The sequence below is a fragment of the Solea solea genome, chromosome 16 (genome assembly GCF_958295425.1).
Source record: "Solea solea chromosome 16, fSolSol10.1, whole genome shotgun sequence".
In the NCBI taxonomy this organism is placed as follows: Eukaryota; Metazoa; Chordata; class Actinopteri; order Pleuronectiformes; family Soleidae; genus Solea; species Solea solea.
In genome coordinates, this window is record NC_081149.1 from 9,757,674 (window position 1) to 9,780,403 (window position 22,730).

General features: G+C 42.7%; 1 protein-coding gene across 2 annotated transcripts in view; it reads left to right on the forward strand.

Moving 5' to 3' along the window:
- Positions 1–22,730, forward strand: part of znf385c (zinc finger protein 385C) — a 139,324-nt gene that overhangs the window by 61,385 nt on the left and 55,209 nt on the right. The window contains exon 1 of one of the 2 annotated variants that reach the window (XM_058653600.1): positions 19,238–20,032. The exons of the other annotated variant lie outside the window; for it this stretch is intronic. Within the exon in view, the coding sequence (XP_058509583.1) occupies positions 20,023–20,032 (10 nt within the window). The 5' untranslated portion in view covers positions 19,238–20,022. Of the gene's footprint in view, positions 1–19,237; positions 20,033–22,730 lie in introns of those variants that run through there. 2 annotated transcript variants of the gene reach the window in all.

Here is a 22,730-nt window from a genome sequence, read left to right on the forward strand (position 1 = left end):
CTGCCTCTCTCATGGGGTGAGCCGAAGCATTTATGACAGTAATGAAGTGCAGTGAGATGAAAGCGTTTTTAATGGGATTTAGTTAAACTGGGACACTAACCAGAAAGTCAGGGAGAGGGGGGGAGGAAGGCACTTCCTCAACATCCCAGCCAACACCATTGTTCTATCTGCTCTCATACATGACTCGCCTTTATGACGGGGATCATGAGATGAACACGTGTGGCACTTCCCATGTTTGTCGATTATGAGCGGCGTCACAAACCTGTGTTCACGTTCTCCGCTGTTATTTTTCAGGCACACGTCTCATCCTCTGTGGTTCACGGCGAACGAGGAGCGACTGCAGTAATGTTTTACAGGTTTAGTTGATGTGCGCCGCGCATTTATGTGTTTATATTACTCCCCAGCCACTTTATTAGGACCCAGATGAATAGAGTGGCAGGCGTGACACTCAGTGTGGTCTTCTGCTGCTTTAGAGCATTTCCTTCAACATGTGACACGTTCAGAGACGGTCAAGACTGTCTTTGGTCATTCTCCTTTGATCTCTCCAGCTTGTCTCTTTTTTTTGGACCGTTCTCTGTAAAACTTTGTGATGGTTTTGCAGGAAAATGCCAATAGATCAGCAGTTTCTGAAATACTCAGACATAAACTATGCCACATTTAAATCCACTTAAATCAAATTTCTTCCCCTGTCTGGTGCTCGGTTTAAGCCTCAGCAAGTCGTCTTTCCCATGTCTTTAAGGCTTTATATATGGAATTGCTGGCATTTGATTGGCTGGTTAGATATTTGCATTAACAAACGGTTGAACAGGTGTACCTGATTTAGTGGGCAGGGAGTTAATATGATATATAATGTTCTTATATAAACAACTCAGGTAGTTTGTGTGACCTTGTGTGTGTGTGTGTTTTCCATACTATACTGTCCATCGAAGAACAGTTGTGTGCAGAACAAAAGGATTTTTTGCTGGAAGTTGAAACGCAGCTTGCAGCCCCAGGCAGTGTCTTTTCTTCTATGATCTATAGAAGAAAGCGCACACACACACACACACACACACACACACACAAACTCTGGTCTTTCTGTAGCTGTGAGGACTTTCATTAGCACTGGGCATTCACTATCCTCTTAACCTTAAGTCTAAAGGTAGACTTAATTATAGATTCTTAACCAAGTCTTAACCATCAACAGGCCAAGTCTTCACAATGATGGTTTTGGACCATAAAACCTACTTTACTTATTCTTTGTGTTCTAAAGAGGAAACGATAAACAATGGAACTGAAGAGAGAAGTAGAAGTGTAGAAGATCATTGGGCTGATTAGAGATCATGATTGATGAGATGCACTAAGAAGGATTTTAGTCCATGGTCTTGACCGGTTTCTGTTCTGTCTTTAGTCTTTAATGTCTTAAAGGGTTTTTGTTGTTGGTTTTTTTTTGCCCTTGTTGTTAAATTTCTTTTTTTGTTTTCTTCCTTTAAACTTTTATGTCTGGGATTTTAAAAGAACTATTTCACTGTTTTCATTCCATGGTTTGCATGATTTGGATGCAGACTTTGTCATCTACTTGTTGATCATTGTATTTCCCTTTCTGACCGTCCACACTTTAAAAAAAACCCATCTGTTTTGGTTTTCATCTATGTTTATTTATGGGATGTTTAGATCTAACCTAGCCTCTCAAATTTCCTCTCCACGCTGACACTGCAGGAAAAAAAAAAAAGGAATGCATTGGAAAATCTTTATTGTCACCGAGGGGCAATTTTGTTTGCGACAGAAGTCGTACATCATACAAAATGTACAAATTCCAGCCCGATAAATGTACAGTGAGCCATGAGACCTAATGACAACTACAACTTGTTTAGAAAACCTGCAGCTGATGGCACGGGTGACCTCAGGTATTTCTTCTTTTCTTTTGACTTTTGGAAACAAATCATTTTAAAGTGCCGTTGCAGTGCGACAGTCTGCCTGTAAGAGCCCGTGTGTGTGACCAGTGCGGAGTCCAGGCAGCGATCGTGGCTGCTGCTGTGCTGTGTTTGGATCATGACCTCCTCGGGGGCCGCGCTGCAATATTGGCCCCCCGCTTATTGTTCTGTCAACAGCATCTGTTGGGGCCCGATAACAGGATTAGACCAGCCCCCTATAGGCCTGCTGGAGCTATCCAGGATTAGCCAGCATGACCTATCCTTCCATACATGTGAGTGTCTGTGTGCATGTGCACGAGCATTTGGATGTGTGTGTTGTGTGTTGATGTCATTTTCAGAGTCAGTCCTTTATATCTTGTCATAGAGCTGACACCACAGCGACAGCAGGAGAGGTCTGATTCCAGCTCTCATCGTTTTCCTCACCTGGCAAATGACGCCTAATTTCATCTTTCCTACTTTATTTTTTCATCTATCATCACTCTACATTACTTACGCACAGACTGTCACTTCAAGTGAATCTAGACTATTTTTCCCCCCCTAAATAACATAGCAAAGGTCATTTCAAGGTCCAGTTGTGTGTTGCTCATGAATATTACATATTCTTCTCCAGCTTCATTACACGCCAGCCTGGTTTTCCAGGTCATAAAGCATTTCCCGGGTCATAGACGGAGGCATATGGATGAATTTCTAGATTAAAATCAAGGCAACGTAATAATAATCATCTGTAATAATAAAAAGATAGTCTTGTTTGCTGCTGTGCCTTCTCGGCTACATCCATATCCACCAGCTTTCATTTAAAAACACATCAATTTTGGTCCATAAACGCTTGTCAGCCACAGAACCCTGCGGTTTTAGAGACCCCAAAATAGATATATATTTTTTTTAAATGCTACTCGTTCCATATACTTTTTTAAAAACTACAGGGTTTTAGTTCTGGACAAAAAAGCAGTTACCTTCATGTGGCAGAAATTGAAGATAAAATAGCTAAAATACATTTTTAGAAGTGCACAATCACTTGATTGTTAGAATTGTTGGCTTTTCATCACCCAGAATGAGCCGTTTGTGTTTATACCAGGAGCCCAGGCAGCTCTGCAGAGGCCACCAACAGAAAACTAAACATCTTGTGAGTTTTGATGCAGGCTGTGTAGGTTCTCCAATACAGGTGAGGGATATCTTGTTCTACTTTACACCGTTATTATTTGTCATTATTAATACTCAAATCTTAAATGCAGTAGTATGGATGTAGCCCTGGAGTAATGCATCATAAAATCAGTGCCAGGCCACAGTTGTCTGGCAGTAAACGCACACAGTGGTTGATAAAGGCCTTGGCAGTTGAGTTGATTCATGGACATGAGAGACACACAGGAAATGTGGAAATCTCACAGGAGCGTGGCAACAACGTCTCCAGCCTCTGCCACTTCCCCGAGGAACCTACGCCTCCCACTTAACCCTCCCCGTGTCTTTTTCCCCCTCGCTCAGAAAATACCTGCCAAAGAGGTCGTGCTCCGATGACATTCTTGCCAAATGATTCACTGACTGCTCTGTTGGGTTCCACGGGAACCAGGAATTTGGCAGCGGTGTGAATTCAAAGTGGAAGACGGGTTTTTCCGCTGCATGGCGAGTCCCCCATGTCTGCGTGTGTCGTGTCAAACAAACAGGTCGTACACTGGTGACGAAAGAAAGTTCAGAACAGCGAAGCATCTGTGAAGGAGAAGCCGAAGGGAAGAGTAAATAAACTAGTTGTCAGTCGTGTTCCACTCTCTCTAATCTCCATCCCACTCTCGTTCCAGAGCTCTAATCAGGGAAAGGACTTCCAGCTGCTTAGATGATGAAGCTATTGTATGCCTCCGTGTCGTGATCTCACCCTCTTCCCTCTCCTTTCCATCACCATGCCCTGCTCAAAAATGACACGCCTGTTGCCATGATTTGTGGCATATCGCAGGGGGAAAAAATGGCTTTCCTTTTTCCTACTTCCATCAGCTTGTCAAGAGCCGCATTTAAAATGGCTGCCGTGAGGAGATCGCTGGTGTGTACAGCTTGTGTCGCGGTGACTCGCTGTGTCACGCTGCACTGCTCCTTTTTTTTCCCCGACCAGTCAGATCAATCAGACGCTTCCCAGAAGAGGTCACTGGTCAACGCGCCTTCGCCTCACGCTTTCTAGCTGAAGCCGACCTGAGGGATGGACGGATGCACTGATAATCTCTCCTTACAGCATTTACTGTCATTGCAATATACAGCATAAAAAAATCAATCCTTGCTTTTTATAAAAGGATTGTATACAGACATGTTTACATCCTTTGACTGCCTGATCAATGTCCGTATAAGACACTCGTGTTCAGGAATATGTTTGAGCAGTGGGTAGCCTTAGTGACACACTGTGAATCCTGCTTCAAATGAGGCCTTTCATTGATGCATATGCATATTCTCCTCATGATGGTTTGGGTTCACTCTTCATCCTATACCGCTAAAATATGCGGATTTCAGTTTCGGGTGACTGTGAAAGTGCTCACTGTCAGGTGAGACTGGCTTTAGCTCCCTGCATATGGACAAGTCCTTACACCAGAGCAGATTAGGCTCATTTTTATGTTGTGTTGCTTGTTTCAATTTAGCATAGGTGTTCAGCAGCACATTATCCCAGGAGTTTGAACTGTTCCAAAAATCATAATTAATGTTGATTTGTAGCAGGAAAGTACAGGAAACGGTGCGTGTCCTCTGTAAAGAGACAGAAAGCAGGTGTGGTGTTTTTAACTTTAGCCGCAACGCAGACACAATCCTACTAACACGCAACGTTCAAAGAGTGTTCTCCTAAGGTTCTCCTGAACCCAAACCAAAAACTAACGTTTAGAGAACCAAAAACTGAAACATTCTCCTGTGGTTGCACCGTGGTTTCCACACAACATTCCTGTTTGGTTGTTTTTTAATTGTATTTTTTACAACTGAAAGAGAACGATCTGAGAATAAAAACATTCTCAGATCGTTCTCTTTTATATAGAAAATTGTACATTTTATTGTCTGATTTGTATTTCTGGGTTGGTGATGTTAAAATCCAATCGATACGCCCTCTCGCCAGCAGAAGACTGGATTCCCGTGAAATACTGAAGTCCAGTTCTCACTTAGTTCCACTACGGCGCCGCGCTGCTTCTTGTTAATAAGATAAACAAACTTCTCCACTGTGTAGTGACAACTCTCAGGTTCACAGTACCTTCGGGAAAGGATAAGGTGGACCTTTTTGGTCAGATGACTTCTCTGAGCAGAGGATCAATATTTGGATCTTTGTACTCAAAGGAAAAAAAAAAAGCGTCATGACTGGAAAAGGTGATGGCTTATCATGAAGTGGTCAATATGAGGGCAAGAGAAAACAAGAAGAGACGAGCTGGAGATTGACGACAATGCGGGGAGATATCGCAAGGTCAAAGCAACATCATGTGATACTCGAGTCTGGAGGGATTGGGCATGAATCACTGGTAAGGTGATTTCCATAAAATGTTTTATTGCATCACTACGTTTTATTTTAATGAATCGATCAAACTTTATTGGTGCTTTTCTTACAACACAGTGTAACACGAGTGCTTCACGGAGCTCACACTATACAGTAATGGTAAACCTGAATCTGACATGAATAGGAACTGCAAAGAAACATCTCAGTTTTCAACGAGGGAACGATAAGAAAAGGAATAGCAGGATAAAAAGGAGGTAAATAAAACAAAATAAACAATAAAACAGATAGAATTCAATATTATACCAGTATATATATATATAACTGACTACACAGTTAAGTTAAAAGACAAAAAAGGTAAACGCATGTATTAATAAATGAGGTTAAATTAAAAGCTGGACCGAGAAGTTGGCAGAGTAAATCTGACTGGCATCTGTTTTGTTTTTTAAAAAAACATGGCTCAGTCTGTACTTTTTCCTCTAATTAAATGACTAGAGAGTTATGATGCTGACAGACAGACAGACAGACAAACATAAACAAGGTCAATTCACAGTGTAGAATAAACTGAGTGGAATCGTGACTGTGTTTCTGGGAGCAGGTGTTTGTGTCCACAGCCTGCGAGGCTGAACGTAGGGCCACGCAGGCTCACAGGTGTCACAGAAAGAGTGAAAAATAATCAATTTAAACCCTCCAACATAATTCTCTCACTGCCTTCTCTCCAAGGTAATCAATAATCAATAATATCGACGTAGAGGGTGGGAAATAATGATAGCAGTGTAGACACAAAGACTCACACTCTCTTTTTTCTCCTTTCTTTTTGTTTTAGAGCTTCAGACCTTCGAATAAAAAAGCCACTGTTTCCCTCCACCTCCCCCCGGCCCCCCGACAGAACCTGAGTGTCTGTCCACGGTCTCACCGTCCCATCGATTCCCTGTCACTGCCTCTATCAATTATTTGAACCCCTGTCTGTCAGTCTCTTCCCTTCCTCTCCACACTGTTAGCCGGTTCCTGTCAAACAGTTTTTCATCGTGTTTCCTTCTTGTCGGCCCCCGACTCTCTATCCCAGACACTTGCTCTGCTTTCCTCTTAACAGCCATTTCATCATGTATGAGCACATCTGTCACTGCGCGTGCCGTTGCACACACACACACACACACACTTCGGGTGTGTGTCTGCTCTGGTTCTTTGTGATGATGAGTGCACGCACACACACGCAGGCAGGTGTAAGACGTGACAGAGGCCGCCGCCTCCTCCAGTCCACATCGCAATACGAAACAGCCGATGCTAGGTTCCATTTACGCAGCTCATTTTCCCTCGTAGCTTCTCAGTCTATAGCTCTCCTGTCCTTCCTTGGATATATTTGATTTGTGTGTGTTGTCTAATGGGCCTTGTGCTGTCCACGCTGACCATCAGTCCTATTTTTTACACATAGCAAGGCACCATCTAAACAATGAGAGTGAAATTGGTTGTTTGTTAAAGCTGCAGTGCGTAACCTTTTTTTTTTTTTAAGTAGTTGCTGTTATTCTGCCTCTATATTTGTCTTTGGGAACAGCAATGGCATAACATTTGTATGCTGCGTCCTAGGGCTGGGTAATTAATGGAAACTTGGGTTTTAATTCCGATAAATGATGTCAAAAACTAAATAATTTAAACTTTTATTCTGAAAATAACACTTTTAATGTTGCAGCGGCAAAAACAGAACAGAATCGCTGGGTTATATGCACAGCGTGAGTAAAGATATATACAACATACAATAATTTATAGTCATTTTAGGTCAATTCAATTAACATTTTCATGTTCAAAGCCATAAAATTCCATTTGTTTCAAGTTCAAGTCTATGACTAACCGTTTAAAATAATCAGGATTTCAATTTTGACCTAAATAATTTTTCCCATAATCGAGCAGCCCTACTGTGTCCTTCATCTGCCCAGCAATACTATCAGACCTGAGGGAGGGAGCGCTTATGCGTGTACACCAGCAGTGCAGAGGCAAACAGAGCCAGAAGCATTTATCCGACTGGGTTTTATGTGGACACAATGTGCCGTCTTACTTCCTGTATGCAGCGAAGGAATCTTGCCAGCCCGACAGTGAGAAACAAAGTGAAATCAGTTTGGAGTGGCTCGGCTTAATCAGCATTACATTAAGACTATTTGACAATGGTTTGAATGCAAGTGACACTTGTTCCTATTTTGGTGCGGCATGGTTTACTCTCTGCAGAATGTGTGAATGTGTGTGCGTGGATTCCGATTGTGCCCCCCCCCCCCCCCAGTCAGACCGGAGCTGTCTCACCTTGTCAGCTTTAGTCTCGCGCTGCACTCTGATCCGCCCCGACAGTCCGCCACAGGAAATGATGGGACGTGAAAAACCGCCCACAGCACCCGTGTGAGTGTAGGGGGTGTTGGATGGGATGGAACAGGAAGGCAGCGAGGGCAATGTGTCCTCATCATGGCGGAGTCAGGAACCGTGGCCTTGTCTGGCACAACACAAAGAGGAGACACTCGGCAATTTGCCACACGCACACATGCACAGATGTACTGTATTCAGACAGACACACACACACTGTGACATTGTGTCCAGGCCATGACTGTCGTGATATTTTACCCAGGTGAATGACAATGAAATGGATCTCAACACTGATGACTCCAGAGCTTTAGTCACCTCAGCTGGTGTGGACGAACCCTTTCACAATCATGGAGACAAAATGCATCACTGGATGTGGATGAGTTATTTAAAAGTCTTAGATCGAGAACACCTGATTGATTCTGGAAACCAAACACATGTAAATCAATCACACTGGGTTTTTTTTGTTTTTAATGTGTCTGCATCAGTGATAACATTATAGTGATAACAGGTGGAAAGTAACAATCTTGTATTTGATTGATATCTTCTTGTCCTTTCTTTCACTACATTATGGTAATTTTGAAAACTTTCATCAAAGTCATTTTTACTTTTAACTAGAGTAGAATATAACTGTACACTTTCCACCTTTTATGTCTCAGGAAAGGTTTGGTGAAATCTCTTTTTGGCCCAAATGTTCATTTTATAATTTAGTGGAAAAAGATGAAACTCACTGTGACACACACAAGTGAAGAAATAATCCATCTACCAAAATCACATTTTTATTTTTACTAAAGAAACTTTTCAAATGGAAAGGGAACATGAAGTGATTCATTAAGCTATGATGTAGGTCTCTTTGTATGCAGACAGACAGACAGACGGGGGTGGGGTTACGAGTCGGGTGGGGCTGTTGTAAAGGTAGAGAACAGGGAGATGCAGCGCTCGTATACGCACAGGCTTTTTCCAAACACATTAACGGGGCCCATTTACAGATTTTCCAGGCCAAACATCAGGTGCCTCAGATGACTGTCATATTTCCAGAGCAGAGCAGAAACCCCAGTGTTTCCACTCGGCCATCCTTGGCAAACCTCTCAATGAATTTCTTTCCCCTCTCACCTTCAATATTCTCTCTCATCCCTTTAGATTGAACCACATCTCAAGTCCCCACTCTCTGCCTCTCTTTCCATCCTTTGTATGATGGTCTACTTCCACACTGTCACATTGTGTTAATCTATTCCACGTCCGTTTCTCTGTTTCAACACTCGTTCCGACTGCAGTTGTCGACGTGTGACACACACACACACACACAGAGTAACCAGAGACACATTTGTAATGGCTCTCTGTGACACAGTCGTTTGTGTTGATGTGCCTCTAAAACACAAAGCCTGACTTATGGAAACCATGGCGACGTAATGAACATCGCATCAATAAACAAATAAAAAGGGAATATGCGTCTGCAAGCTGTTACATTTCAGTTTCCCTCGCGTGTCTCATTCCTTTTAGATGAGTTCTAACTTGACCTGACTCGGCGTGTGCGCGGCCACTTGCCACATTTATTATGTGAAGCCTCTTGCTTTCAACTCTGAAAGCCTTATCTTCGGTGTACAAAGCAGCGTTCGGCTACTGCAATGACTCTCCTTTCCTTTATGTGAGTCAACCAGTACACTCATCCACTGGCTGCTTTTTTGTATTATTCATTGAGCCCAAAGACACATGCTCTTTCAAGGTGAATAACACGCACAAAAAAATCTGTATTCTGAGTCTGAATACAGTCGTTCTTCACTTTCTATTTTTATGTATATGTACATCCAAACAACTCATTTATACTTAAATAAAAAAAATAAAAAAAAGATTGTTGATTGTTGGGGCATTATAGTGTAGGCAGTTGTTACTAATGTTGAAATAGTAACCTTTTTTAAGTAAGTTATTAGTCTGCCGCTGTGCAGCATTAGTCACTCTTAGTCTGTGAGTGGGAGAGTGGAATTTCAAGCCTACCACACCAAGTCAGGAAGGGAAAATGAAAAGAAAATGAAACATTTGCATAGAATTATACTTAGTGTGTTAATGGGTTATGATGTAGCACGTAGCAGCTGTAGAGACATTATGCAACTGTTCATGTTCTCTCCTGGGACGTGTTGGAGTGGATTGTTTGGATGTAAAGACAACACAGAGCTGGTGGAAGAGAAGACTTCTCACCGTGACTCCAGAATGAAGAGAGCGACTGCACAGAACAGAATCGACTCCTAATCAGTAATGAAAGGAGACAGGAGAACTTTCCACCATGGCTCATAACAAATAGTAAAAGTGAGAATGTACCACGGGGAAATACATGTCTCTTCATCCCCTATAAAAACAATGTCATATATATGTAGTATTTAAACTCCCGTGTCAACCATGAACCTTTAACATAAAAGTCAAACATCAGCAACCATGTTGTTTATTTTACTTCTAAGCCACGTGATCATTTAATGGGTCGTCCTTTTGGGATCATGAATAGGTTCATAATTTAACATGTTAGATTGAAATGTTGACATTTTTCCTGATGTAAAAAATTAGACTTAACATCAACATAATTATTTATGGTATGAGGTTATGTTATGAACATACGCAGCAATTTTAATAACGGAATATTTTAGTTTTACAAACTAAAGCAAAGCTCCTCCTCCAACAGCAGATGAGTTTGTCCTGAGTCAAAACTGACATGCATATTTTGTTTATTTCTTGAAATTGCAAAGGTGATGAAACCAAATGTGTGCAAGAATCGACTCTGTGAGCCTTTACACAGTTCGTCTGCGCTGCCAAATTGTTCAGTTATTCTTGGCAGCAATTACATCAGTTTGCCTGTAGACCCTCTTGTGTTTCTCTATTCCACTTGAAGCACAAAGCACACATCAGGATTTCCCACCTGCCGTTCAGTTTCCTCACCTGCAGTTTCCCTCTCCACCTGATCTACTTTTCTCTGCCTCACCACCTCGTCATTACCCTCCTCCTCCTCCTCCTCCTCCTCTTCCTCGTCTTCTCTTTCCACTTTCACCCATGAACCCATCAAAGGTGGCAAAACACCTTGATGATTTATTTATGTAGGGAAACCATCGCGCACACAAAATCACTCTGTGTTTATCTTATCTGTGAAACTGTATGTGACAGTGATGCTAAAGGGAGCATCTTGTCTCTTGTTGTAATGTGATGGACTGTTTAGGTGGCACAACTTGTAAACACACACACATCTATTCTTGTTAGGACTCTGTACTGACCGCCTAACCAAAGCTTAAACCTTAACCAGTTACTCAGGAAATGAGGTCCTTCCTGCCTCTTTAGGCTGCATTCACACCAGCTTCCGGTTCCCCAGAAAGTCTGGTTCCTTTGGGAAGGTGTGAATGCACAACCAAACTCAGATGCACATCAAAGAAGCAAACTCTGGTCCGCCTAAAAACGTAGCTCTCAGTTTGCTTCAAGTGAACTAAATGCAGGAAGAGGACTACAAGGTACGGCATTGTGGGTAATGAGTGGGAACGAGGTAAAAGCTTTAATAGAAATATGGTCTGATGAAAATATATCACAACTGCTCCAAAATAAAAATAAAAACGACCGATAGGATTTGATGCAGCTCCATGTTTTGTTGCCCTGCAAAAACCAATAGATGAGCGAGTTTTCTTGTTCTTTGTTTGTCTTGTCTTTCTCCTTCAGTAATTATTGATACAGCGCCACCTCAGGCGAGGAGGGGAATATGTTATTCAAGTTTGGTTCGTTGTGCAAAAGTGTGAAAGCTGAATGTTGAACCGAGTTCCCAATCGTACCGAGTCTAGCGGACTATTAGATGTGAAAACCACCTAAGAGTGGACTTTGGACCACAAGAGGACAACTGGTCCTGAAAAAGTGAGAAAAGGTACTAAAAATGTTACCAAAGTTAACTCGTATGACACTTTTATTTACTGTATATTTATATTGTGATTGAAAGAAATGGTGACATTAACAGTCAATCTGCGTAATAATGTGGATCCATGTAACATTCACAGAGCAACAGATTGCCTCTTAGTTGGCATCCCTTTGTTTTAAGAGTGTTCGACATGAGCAAGCAGCGCGTTGAGTGAAAATCCAGTGCCAGAAAAAGATGACATCATTATCATTTCACCATAATGTTGAACACTCCAAATGAGCCGCGACCGAACCCTGCGTGTGCAGTGCATTTAACGACCTACACCTGTTTGTCAGGCGGTGGTCGGCACTTCTGAAGAACATAACATCTTTAAAAGAACATGCTGAGCGTGTGAAAGTCAGGTCAGTGACTCATCAGTGTCTGACAAGAGAGATATGATTGACCAGAAAAAGGGTTCAATTGTTGTGAATAAAAGCATGGAATTCAGAGATTGGATCATGACTATGACATGCATACAGAAAAAAAGAAATAAGACATTTAGAAATCAAACATCATTCATTTCATCTGCTGTATAACCAGGGATATTTGTGTTTATGTTTTAATTCCTCCCACAACATTTCTGTCGTACAGTAAATGGAGGGGGGGAAAAACATTAATATGTAAACTCATGAGAAAAAGTGACACTTGCTTATTGTAAAATGATTCTGTTTTCAAGGCAGCAGACGTGTACTTTAGGCCGTTATTAACGGATTTACTCATACTTCATAAAACATACTGCATATCAGTGGTATATACACCACATCAATTATAGGTCATTTGTAAAAGCTGCTTTTGATTTTGCCGGTTGACAAGAAATCCTTTATCCTCTGTGATTCTCCATTGTCTCTCTATCCAGCGCTTTACTTTGTCAGTATGATGGATTTCCCTCTGTGTAAACAAACTGCCGAGCAGCAACAACATTTGCATTTATGAACACATTTATTTTAATTCATCGCTAAACATTTACACGTGCACATGTGATGGATTATTGCGAGTGAGCGTTCTAAAGAAGAAGGCAGAGAATGTCAACCTGAGTTTGTAAATGTTGTGGTAATGAGTTGTTAATAAATGGTGCCAGTGTTGTGCGGCTCCTCAGCAGAAGTGGCGGTAGATTAAACGGTGAGAGCAGGATATAAAAAATGGGATATTGGGGGAGAGCGTCTTAAAATAGATTATTTTGTTTTAGAAATGGCTAACCAAATAGTTTTAATCACCAAAACAGCCAGTGGGTAGATTCTGTTGATGCTCTCATCCCACTCAGTCTCATCAGTCTATTAAAAATTGATCCAATTCCATGGGTTTGCGTGTTTTTAATAATGTGGGATGAGCAATTTCTTTGCACAAAGGTTTTGAATCATAATCCTGGTTGTCTCAAAACTTCAATATTTTCCACAGGACTTTGTGAGCTCACATCTAATCCATAATTATCCTGTGTGGCACTCATGTAGACCTGGATGGGGAGCGTGAAGAAAAAGAGTATTTGTTCGGTTGCAGTGTGCATCTGCACTAAACCCTTCACACTTTAACCTCAAAAAAGCTGCTCAATCTAACTTTTGAATAATGGTATTATAACAACAATAATACTAATGAGGATAATGGTTGTCAGGGGCATATGTCTAATCATTTTAAACTCTGATCCATTCTTTTCAAAGGGAAAGTCATCAACACTGATTCCAGTCACGCTCATGCCTAACTGGCTGCTTTCAGGGACAGAAAAAAAACAGGTATTATCCACTGACCAAATGGCTCACTTCATAAAATCTATCCCTACTTAAGTCTGAGATATCTTCAGAATGTGTTTACTGCTTCATCTCAACTGTAGACAGTTTTTTCTGGGTGGAAACTGAAGTTTGGTGACGCTTTTTCTCCTGAAACAATTCCATAGAACATAGAACAGCAGCATCTGTAGCTTGCTGGGACACAGTCAGTGCGTTTACATGCATGTTAAAAGTCAGATATTAGTCGGACTAAGACAGTAATTTGGTTTTCTTAATGTCATGTTAATTTAGACTAAAATCGAGCTAGTCTTAGTCGGATCTCTGGATCATGCGATCCATAGTCCGCTAACTCCTGCATATATACGATATATGTATATGCTATATGTATGTATATGTAAACGCACACTCTGCAGAGTCACTGTTGGTAATGTACCGGTACCTTACACAACTATCCCTGGAACTGGCTTGAGGTGCTTTTGTGTGACTGCATCTTTCACCGTCACCCATCAGCATCTGCCTTTCTTATCTACCGATCCTCAAATTACTTCAGCACCTCGCAGTCAACCCTCTCAGTGCTCCTCCGGTCTCCTGTCAGTCTTCCTGTCACCGGATTAGTTAGTCTCCCTGTCAGTCACTCGGGCAGCCGGGTCCAGGCCTTCACGCTCCGGAGGTGTTCCCTGCCGATAGCTGCTCGTCAATTCATTTGTTTGTTTGTCAAAGAAAGAAGGTGAGAGGGGAGGAGAGGAGAGAAGAGGAGAGGAGAGGGCATATGGAGATGGGGATTTGGTCCAGTGAGAGAAAGTGAATAAGTAGGAAAAAATATGCCAATAAAAAAAAGGTATTGGAGTGTTTCAGAGCGACAGCAAGGGCTATAGAGAGATGTCAATTTAGAGGGTGAGAGCTTAGAGGCAGAATTTCAATAGAGTGTGAGAAACCAAAGTTATGGTAGAGAATGTCCAGTTTTATATGATTGAGAGAGTGTTGATGGTTTAGAGAGACGACCTGGGGAGTGAAAGCTGTTAGTTTAGAGAGGGAGGGGGACACCGAGAGGCCGAGAAAGGAAAATTGTTATTGTAAAGAGAAAGAGGGAAAGAGAGTGAGTGTGTCAGAGAGAAGGATATGACTGTTTGCCTCCTCTGCTGCCACTCATTACCGAGGCAAGACTCAGCAGCAGTTTGGCAGAGCAAGCTCTAATTGAGGAGGCCAGCGGCTCGGAAACAACAGAGGGAGAAAGAGAGAGAGAGAGAGAGGCAGGAACAGCTTTCCTCTTTGCTTGTTCATAAATTAGCCTGTCATTCATTACGTCCTGGCTTGTGGTTGGGATCAGAAAATTACCATTTTTCCAAACACATTTGCATTTGTCACAAGTTCCACTTCCTTTCAAATCTGTACTAACTTTCAATACTAACATTTCGGTTCGATCAAGACTCTCCATCCTGAGCTCCTCCCTGCGGACAGGTTGGACAGACTCACGCACTAAATGCGTGACAAATGACCTAAGATGTTCTCTCCTTCTCTTAAACACTCCTAAGAGTCAAATGGACATGTTTTATTGTATTTATTTGCTGTTTGAAGTTGCTGGTATAGCAACATTTCCATCAAGAGCTCCTCTCTTTGAACTGCTCTGTGATTAGTCAAAGTCGTTCACCAAGGCTGGAAAAAGAACCATGTGGAGGAGTCTAGTTCTCTCTCAGACCTCCTGATTTACATAATGCTAAAAGGTTATAATGACATTATTGATTAATAAGGCCAAACAATTTGATAAAAGCAGAGGAGAGTGCTGCATTGGGTCAATAGAAACCAGGTGCTCAACATAGTCCATTCCAATTCCACAACAATGCCCTTCTTTCTGTCTCCATGACATCAAAATCTACATTTTAGTGCTTTAATTATGCTTGAAATGCCACCGAGACAAACGTATACAACCTACTAATATTAAAAGGATCAGATTTTACAATATTCCTATTGGATTTTCAAGGTCACTGCTCCCTCAAATCCACTGTGAGGCTCATCTTGCATATACTAAGATACATCCAATCAAGCTCTGTCGCGGGAATGATCCACTTTTTCTAGATCTGGCAATTTCAACATGGTGTATCAGCGTGACCTCACTCCAGAACTCCAGAACCTCATCATCGTCCTCCTCCTCTGAAACATTCATCTCAGCCTTCTCTTTGGTTAGCGCAACAGTGGTGGCAAAAGGTCGTTCACAACCGAGAGTAGTCTGTCTTTGGTTTTTGGCTATGTCATCGCGCTGCGTCGTAGCTGTCGCGCCTATTCAGGGATATCGGCTATACTTTAAAGGCCAATCCCTATGGCGACGCGACGCTCTCTCGCAGCTTGTTTAAACCGGGAATATGTAAATATGCAGAATCTACTCGTGCTCCAAGAGCAGCCATGTCTTGAGGGGAGAGTCCGCACACGTGTGTCCTGATAAGGAGAGTTGAGTCTTAAAACTCAGATAAGATAAAATATCCCTGTTTAAAAAGATGATTTTTACTTTTTGGACTCTCAAAATGACAATCATTATTGTGAATTCTTGGCAAATATGTTGCTTACCCTTAGATTTAAGATTAAGCTCATGAAGCCTGGATGTGGACATAAAAAAAAACATTATAGTGGAATGATTCCCAGTGGATATTTAAGTTATTTAACTATCCATCATATTGTTTACCCAGTTGAGTGGCAGAAGCTTGTGTGACCACACAAATCCCAAACCCTTATTCTGCAGTCTTGAACGTAACAGCTCACCAAAACAGCTTTGTCACCCTCGTCACACTCGTGCATGCCCGCTGCACATTAGATAGGAAACAGGTGGACATTACTGGGCTGTCACGCGCTGACAGATATTGATTCTTCAGCTCCCGGGAGACTGACATATCAACATCACATCAGCACAGGGGATGTTATTCTTTATTTTGGAGGGGGGTGGGGAGTTATCTGTTAATGATTGAATGCCATTTGGGATCTGTGGGGAGAGGAGATGCCCAGGTGCCACCGCTAAAAAGATGTCACATAGCATTAGGCTTGCACGGGCACCGCGTGCCACTGTCGTCTCCTCAGGTGACAGCAGCTATCTCCATATTTCACGCTCCTACCCATCTCCAACCGCACAGCTGATCCACCCTGAACCAGGCCATCCCAGTGCAGGGGACAGTGCCGACATGCTCCAGCGCTCACACACACTGCATGATAATTACAAGCCACGCACCTCTTTTTCCAGCTCCCTCGCTTTTACCTTTGCATCCCCCCCCTCACACAAACAGTAAGCAGAGCACAATAAATATTCTCTTTCTTTGTACCTGTTTGCAGATGTAATGGTTTTAAGAAAAAAAACTGCTGTGCCTGTGCAGCCTTGTGCTCCTTTCTGTCTGGCACATACAAATTAGCAGCTCATGCTCCTGGAGTTATGGAAAGACAACTCAGTTTTTTTTCGTTTCAGATTTGAGTGCCACAGCTTGACCTTCTCCTTCGCCCGGGGTTTGTTGCTCATTACTTAGTCTGTATGATACACACAGGCTATATAATTTAAGTGTGTCAAAAATTATCTCAGGCTTGGTGCACCTGGCTGAACTCTGTGAATAAAATATTACCAAAGAGCAGATGTTCCCTTCAAACCTGCTCTGCAATATTCTGCTTTTCATCCAGTCCAACTATCCAGTATTAGGTCTTAAATGATTCTCTCTGGCAGTGAAGTTAGCGAGAGAGGCTCATTTTGTTCTGAAACTGACATTTAGTTACTTACATTTACACGTATAATCCCCTTTAATGTATCAGTTCATCATTGGATGATTAATTGAACGTGTTTTTTTAATTTGATACGTGATAGCCTCTTAAAAAGGACTGTAAAAGGAGAGAGGTTGTTATGCCTACTGTTCTACATTTACCAAGACACTGAAGACTTAATTATATCCCCCACTTTATTCTCATCACTAATGTAATAAAACGAAGGGGGGGGGAACACAGCCTCATCGTGGCACTAGAGAAAAATGGGAGATAATATCCTGTGGTTGCCATGAATGATGCCAGTTGATTCAGATATTTAACAGAATCAGTCAAAGTTTTGACCTGCCAGCAGTGCTTGAGGAAAAACAGATATTTATCAACAAGATATTTCAATCTTGATCAAATGTGCAGATCCATTCCACAGTCAGACAAAATGACACGATTGACAGATTTGGTATGTAAGAATTACTAAGACTTAATGACATCTAAACAAAACAAGGACTCCTCCCTTTGCTGGATGAAAACACAACTCTTTATGTGGGCAAAGCCATTCGCCATTGTTTGCATTGTAAGGTTACACTTCAGAATTCCAAATGCAATAATCAGTTTGCTCCAGTACACACCGTTTCTTGATTGTTGTTGTTGTTTAAGATATTACTCTGCTTCTGTGAGGGAGCTTTTGCGTGTAAGCAGAGGCAGCACAGGGGTGGGCGGAGTCAAGAAGTATTTATATTTCTGTAGCAGCAAAATTCACGCCTGAGAACTTTTCAGTCCACATTCCAACCTGTTTGCGGCCGTCTTGCTTTACTTGCGCAATGTTGCTGCTGCTTTCGCTTGTCTCGACTTAACACTAGCGCTGTTTTTGGCAACAGAATTTACACCCTGGAGCTTTAAATACAGGAAATGTTTGCTAAAAGAAACAGATTTTGGCAGACCGAATGCCCTCACATCTGAAACTTTTAGTAGGCGTTACTTTCTTTGCGTTTTCAGTCCCACGTCAACCTGTTTGCGGCCATCTCGATTTACTTGCGCAATGTTGCTGCTGCTTCAGTTTGTCTCGACTTAACACTAGCACTGTTTCTGGCAACAGAATTTACACAACGGAGCTTTAAAAACAGGTAATTATTGCTAAAAGAAAAATATTTTGGCAGTCCATGTGCCCTCACTACTGAGAGATGCTACATTGCAGTGGACTAACCTTTAACATAGTAGATCAAAAAAGGCTGGAGCAAACCGTCCTGGCTGAGAGTGGACTTGGAGCCAGTCCAGTGTTTCTAGTTAGCTCCAGCTCTGGCATGGCACCCAGTAGGCTGACGGTTGGCATGAGGCGGCAGGACAGCCCAGCTGCCCCAGTGTCCTCCACTCTGCCCCAGGAGGCAGTTTCTGGGTCCACTGCTGCCTCTGTGGATGTAGAGGAACAGAAAGCCTCTGTCAGAGGCAATATTTCATAAGGAAAAGGGAACTCTCCATCAGCAATCTGATCTCTTCCACCCCTCACTGCTGCTACCTTCACTCCCAATATTACTCTGTGGAACAGCACTCTCACTGCAGCATGACAAACTGAAAAATAACATAAATTGTGAATACATTGTTGTTATGCAAGTATGAAATTAGAAAAAAGAAAATGTAAATCCACGTTGGAGACAGCAGGTGAACCATTACTATTTCTGGGTTTGCGGAGGATTTCGGGAGCAGTGGAGATACGTTCTGAAAGTTTTTCACAACAATGGCACAAGCACAGCAGCAGGCATTTCTGCCAAACCAGCAAGTACAGGAAAATTGGAAAAGAGCAACAAGAGATAAAGGCGGGGAAAGTGGGGAGAAGGAGAGAAGGAGGGGTGAGAAAAAAAGAGGGGAGAAAGTGAACTGGGCGAGTTGGAGAGGGGGCAATTTAAAGCTGTAATTAAGTTCCTGGTAGCACCCAGGGAGATGTGCTTTGGCGTCGGTCCAGGACTGCTTAGCTTTGCACCAAAGCTCTCCAACCCTCCACACGCACACATTTAAACAAACAGAAATTTAACATGAGCAGGCTCCCTGTGCTGCTCGAGCCAATTCCAAATCCCAGAATATGTGTCAACTTCACAAAGGAGGAGCAGACTGATGAGAGAGACAGAGAGGGAGGGAGAGAGAGGTGGCTGTGAGAAACCGTCACTCTCACTAACACACTGCCGTGCACGAGGCAGCTGCTATGACAAGTACTCACAAATCACCCCGATATGAGAGTATGAACAGAAACGTGTCTGAGAACATATTCTGCTCTCTTCATGTTTACTGTGCTTTTATCGTTCTTCTGCCACCCCAAAGCTTTTCACTGAAGCTTTTTCACTCACTCCTCTTGCTTCATTGTGGCAAGATCTGCATAGAGTGTAAGGGGGAAACATGTCAGTAATAGTTCTGACCTGGAAAAGATTCATTTGGAGGTGCCAAGCTGCTTATTTCCACATCTGTGTCTTCCTGTCAACTTAAAAGGTGATCAGTGAGGAGCAGAGAGAAGGAGGTAAGACCACAGAGAGGAAAGGATGGGAGGGAGAGAGAGAGAGAGAGAGCAGGCACTTCCACCCAGCTCCTCTCCAACAGCCCAATTCCTCCCTCTCCTCCAGGTCGAGCGGAGCAGAAGCAGTGCGCAATAGGACTTTAACTGAGGACAACGCGCGCGTCAAAAAAAGGATCTGAGATTTCCCGGGGATTAGTCGCCAAAGACGTGGGAGAAACGGATGCACTTCTGCAGAGAAAGAGTTGTCATTATAGACACGAGAGTCGGGAACAAGTCCGTGGCTTCAGCAGATTTCGAAGCTTTCGTTTCAGTTGTTCAGGACGCACCAAGGAACGCACCAGGGAACGCACCTGTCCGCCGTTCACACTCTCCTTCATTCCTTGTCTCTCTCTCTGGAGATAAAAAACAAGTGCGTAAAATTTGACCGTTTTTACGCACGGTGACACGCCGCGCTGGAGATACACGGATACGGTCCTGTGCGCACGATGCTGATCGGTAAGTATTCGAACACCTTTAGTGCGCCACTCTTTACCGGTGATGGTGTGACTGCGCTCATAAATATCACCGATTATAGGTCCATGAGAATGTTGGATAGATGTTGCAGTGGTGCTTTTAATAGACACTCTTATTGTGAACAATGCTCGTGACTCTTAAATCACACTGGTGAGAGGAATCTTCGGATTTTTTTGTAATGACCCGGACGCGCGCGCTACTCGTTCAACTGAAGACAGTTGTTTATTGATGTGGAATTATATTAACACCGTCTTTCATGCTCTCGTGTTAACTCTGCACTCTGTGAACTGTTAGTTTTGTGGCAACATCATTTAAACAGTATCGATCACGGTGGAGCTCAAGCCCGAGCAACCATGCGTGTGCGTTTTCACCGCGGACTGAGGACCAATGATGGACACACTTCAGCCACATTTTAACCAGGAAAAACTTCATTAAATTTAGTAACAAATTAGCACCTTATTGTTTGAAATATCCTGGACCAGCAGAACCACTCTTTCAACCAGCAAATAATAAGAAAAAAATGTAACTTGTTATTTAGCTTATTTTGCTGCAGTGATTAGCTCTAGTATATTTTTTTTTTACTGTCATTTACACCAAAAAACAGCTGCTTACAAAATAATCAATAATAAATAAATCCCCACTGAGCCTATTATAGTACAACTAGATGTCATTTGTTTTATGGACATATTGTCCGACCAGTGAAATCAGTGAGGTTTAAATCTCTCAGTCTCTTAATTTGTAGGAAAAGTGTGGAAACTTCAACATAATGTGATTTTGATGTCTTATTATTTCATACTGGAATGAGTGTCAATGAAAACAGATCCTTTTTCACTTCACCTGCATAATGACTTACATCTCTTCTCTGATTATATCAGAGAATAAAGGTATACTCTTGTTTTTCTCCCGCTGTGTGGGCTGAAGTGAGAAATATGAACCTGAAACACTGTTTCAAGCAATGACTCAGTCGTCTCCTCCTTCCAAACATTCTTACACATGACTGTTTCTTTGAGTGGATAAAGCTTTTGAGTAATTCGCCCATTTCACAGATGAAGAAACAGAGCGTGTGAAGAGAATGTAAAAGCAATGAAGGGATTTGATTATTACGAAGATCTTGAGCGAATACGTTAATAGTCTTGTTTACTGTCCTGGACAGTAATGGTTACATACTCTCACAGCAAGACCAGGCCTCTTGAGGTGATGGGTCTCGCTATAAATGAGATTGTGGGGCGCAATGAGATCTCGCTGCTCTTAAAATGGCCTCAATACATGGGCCAGTGGTTTCCTGAAAATGGATGCCACATTAGCATTTCTCTAGATATTTACTTCTCGTTCTAAATTTCTCCTCTTAATCCCTCAGATGAAGATTATGGATGCACATTAGACACTAAAGCTCTCAGTGCCGAGGTGTTTTACTGAAATGATGTCCTCGTTTGTCTTGTGTCAGTGTTTACTCCCCCATCAGCTTTTTAGTCCACTCATAAACCGGCAGCTTTATACTGTCAAGTGGAGACCTGACCACTTGTGCCGTTCGCACCTCGGTCATTACATCGTCTTATATGCGGGCCACAGGGAAGCGCTGTGGCGTCTTCTCAGCCGCTCCTATGTGATGGCCGTGATTTTTGCCATGTTGTTGCCCTCTGTGAGCCGCATGCTGTTTCATTTCAGGAATTGGAAAATCAGTGGCAGCTCCACCTCGTCTCTCTCTTCACCCTTCCTTCTACAAACCCCCCCCCCCCCCCCCACTGTTGCCCCGAGCAGTGGACAGTTTGTGGGACGGTGGGAGGGCTGATTATAGGCTTGTCCCTCTGGGAGTGGGTGCCATTCTTCCTCCTCCATTCCTTTTTTTATCTGCCTGCAAGATCTGAGGTTGGGGGATGGAAATGCGGGGCGAGCAGAGGTAATCTGCGCTAAGCAGGGTGGAAGTTTGATCAGGGCTAATTACGTGGGTTTAAGGTTACACTGCGACCACTCAATGGGGGTTTTGCCACATCCTGAAAGCAAGGCTATGAGACAGTATATTTTTTCTGTAATAATAGCACATTCCCAAATTTAGAATCCAAAGGCAGGGCTCGCCCCTGTTTTGATGGTCTTTCTTTTTAAATAGGTATTTGTAATTGATGTTTTTATGTGGGTTTTCTTTGTTTTATCCAAACCCCATCTGAAAATTTGGACCAGTCCTTGACCTTGAGATCTGCGTCCACTTGCCCTTGGTTGCACCTTTAATGTGTAAAGGCTGGAGGGGTTTCCCAAGCATCAGGGAGCAATAGCACATCTGTTTGAAGTGCTTGTGCGGCGGGGGGTGGAGGGAGGAGGAGGTTAATGAAAAGGCGAGGGGTTTTGGTCCACTTCCCACCAACTCCCCATCCGCAACATTATCAAACCATCAGCCCCTTTCCCGGCGTGTGTGTGCTTTTGCTAAATGTTTGTGCATTTCCTTGGTTAGATGTGACTGTGGGTCTGTGTCTGATGGACTGAGTGTGTGTGAGAGTGTTTTGGTTTTTGCACATGCACGCGAAGGCAAAGCTTGAGAAGCAGGGAGACATTATGACTGATGGATCTTCCGAGCGTCTTGTCTCTTTGTTCATTCCTCGTGGGCCAGAGGGATGAAGGTGGCAGCTTTCCAACTCCTGCTCAACTCACCGGTGCCTTCATGCTCTCACGCACACTCACAGCAAAGACA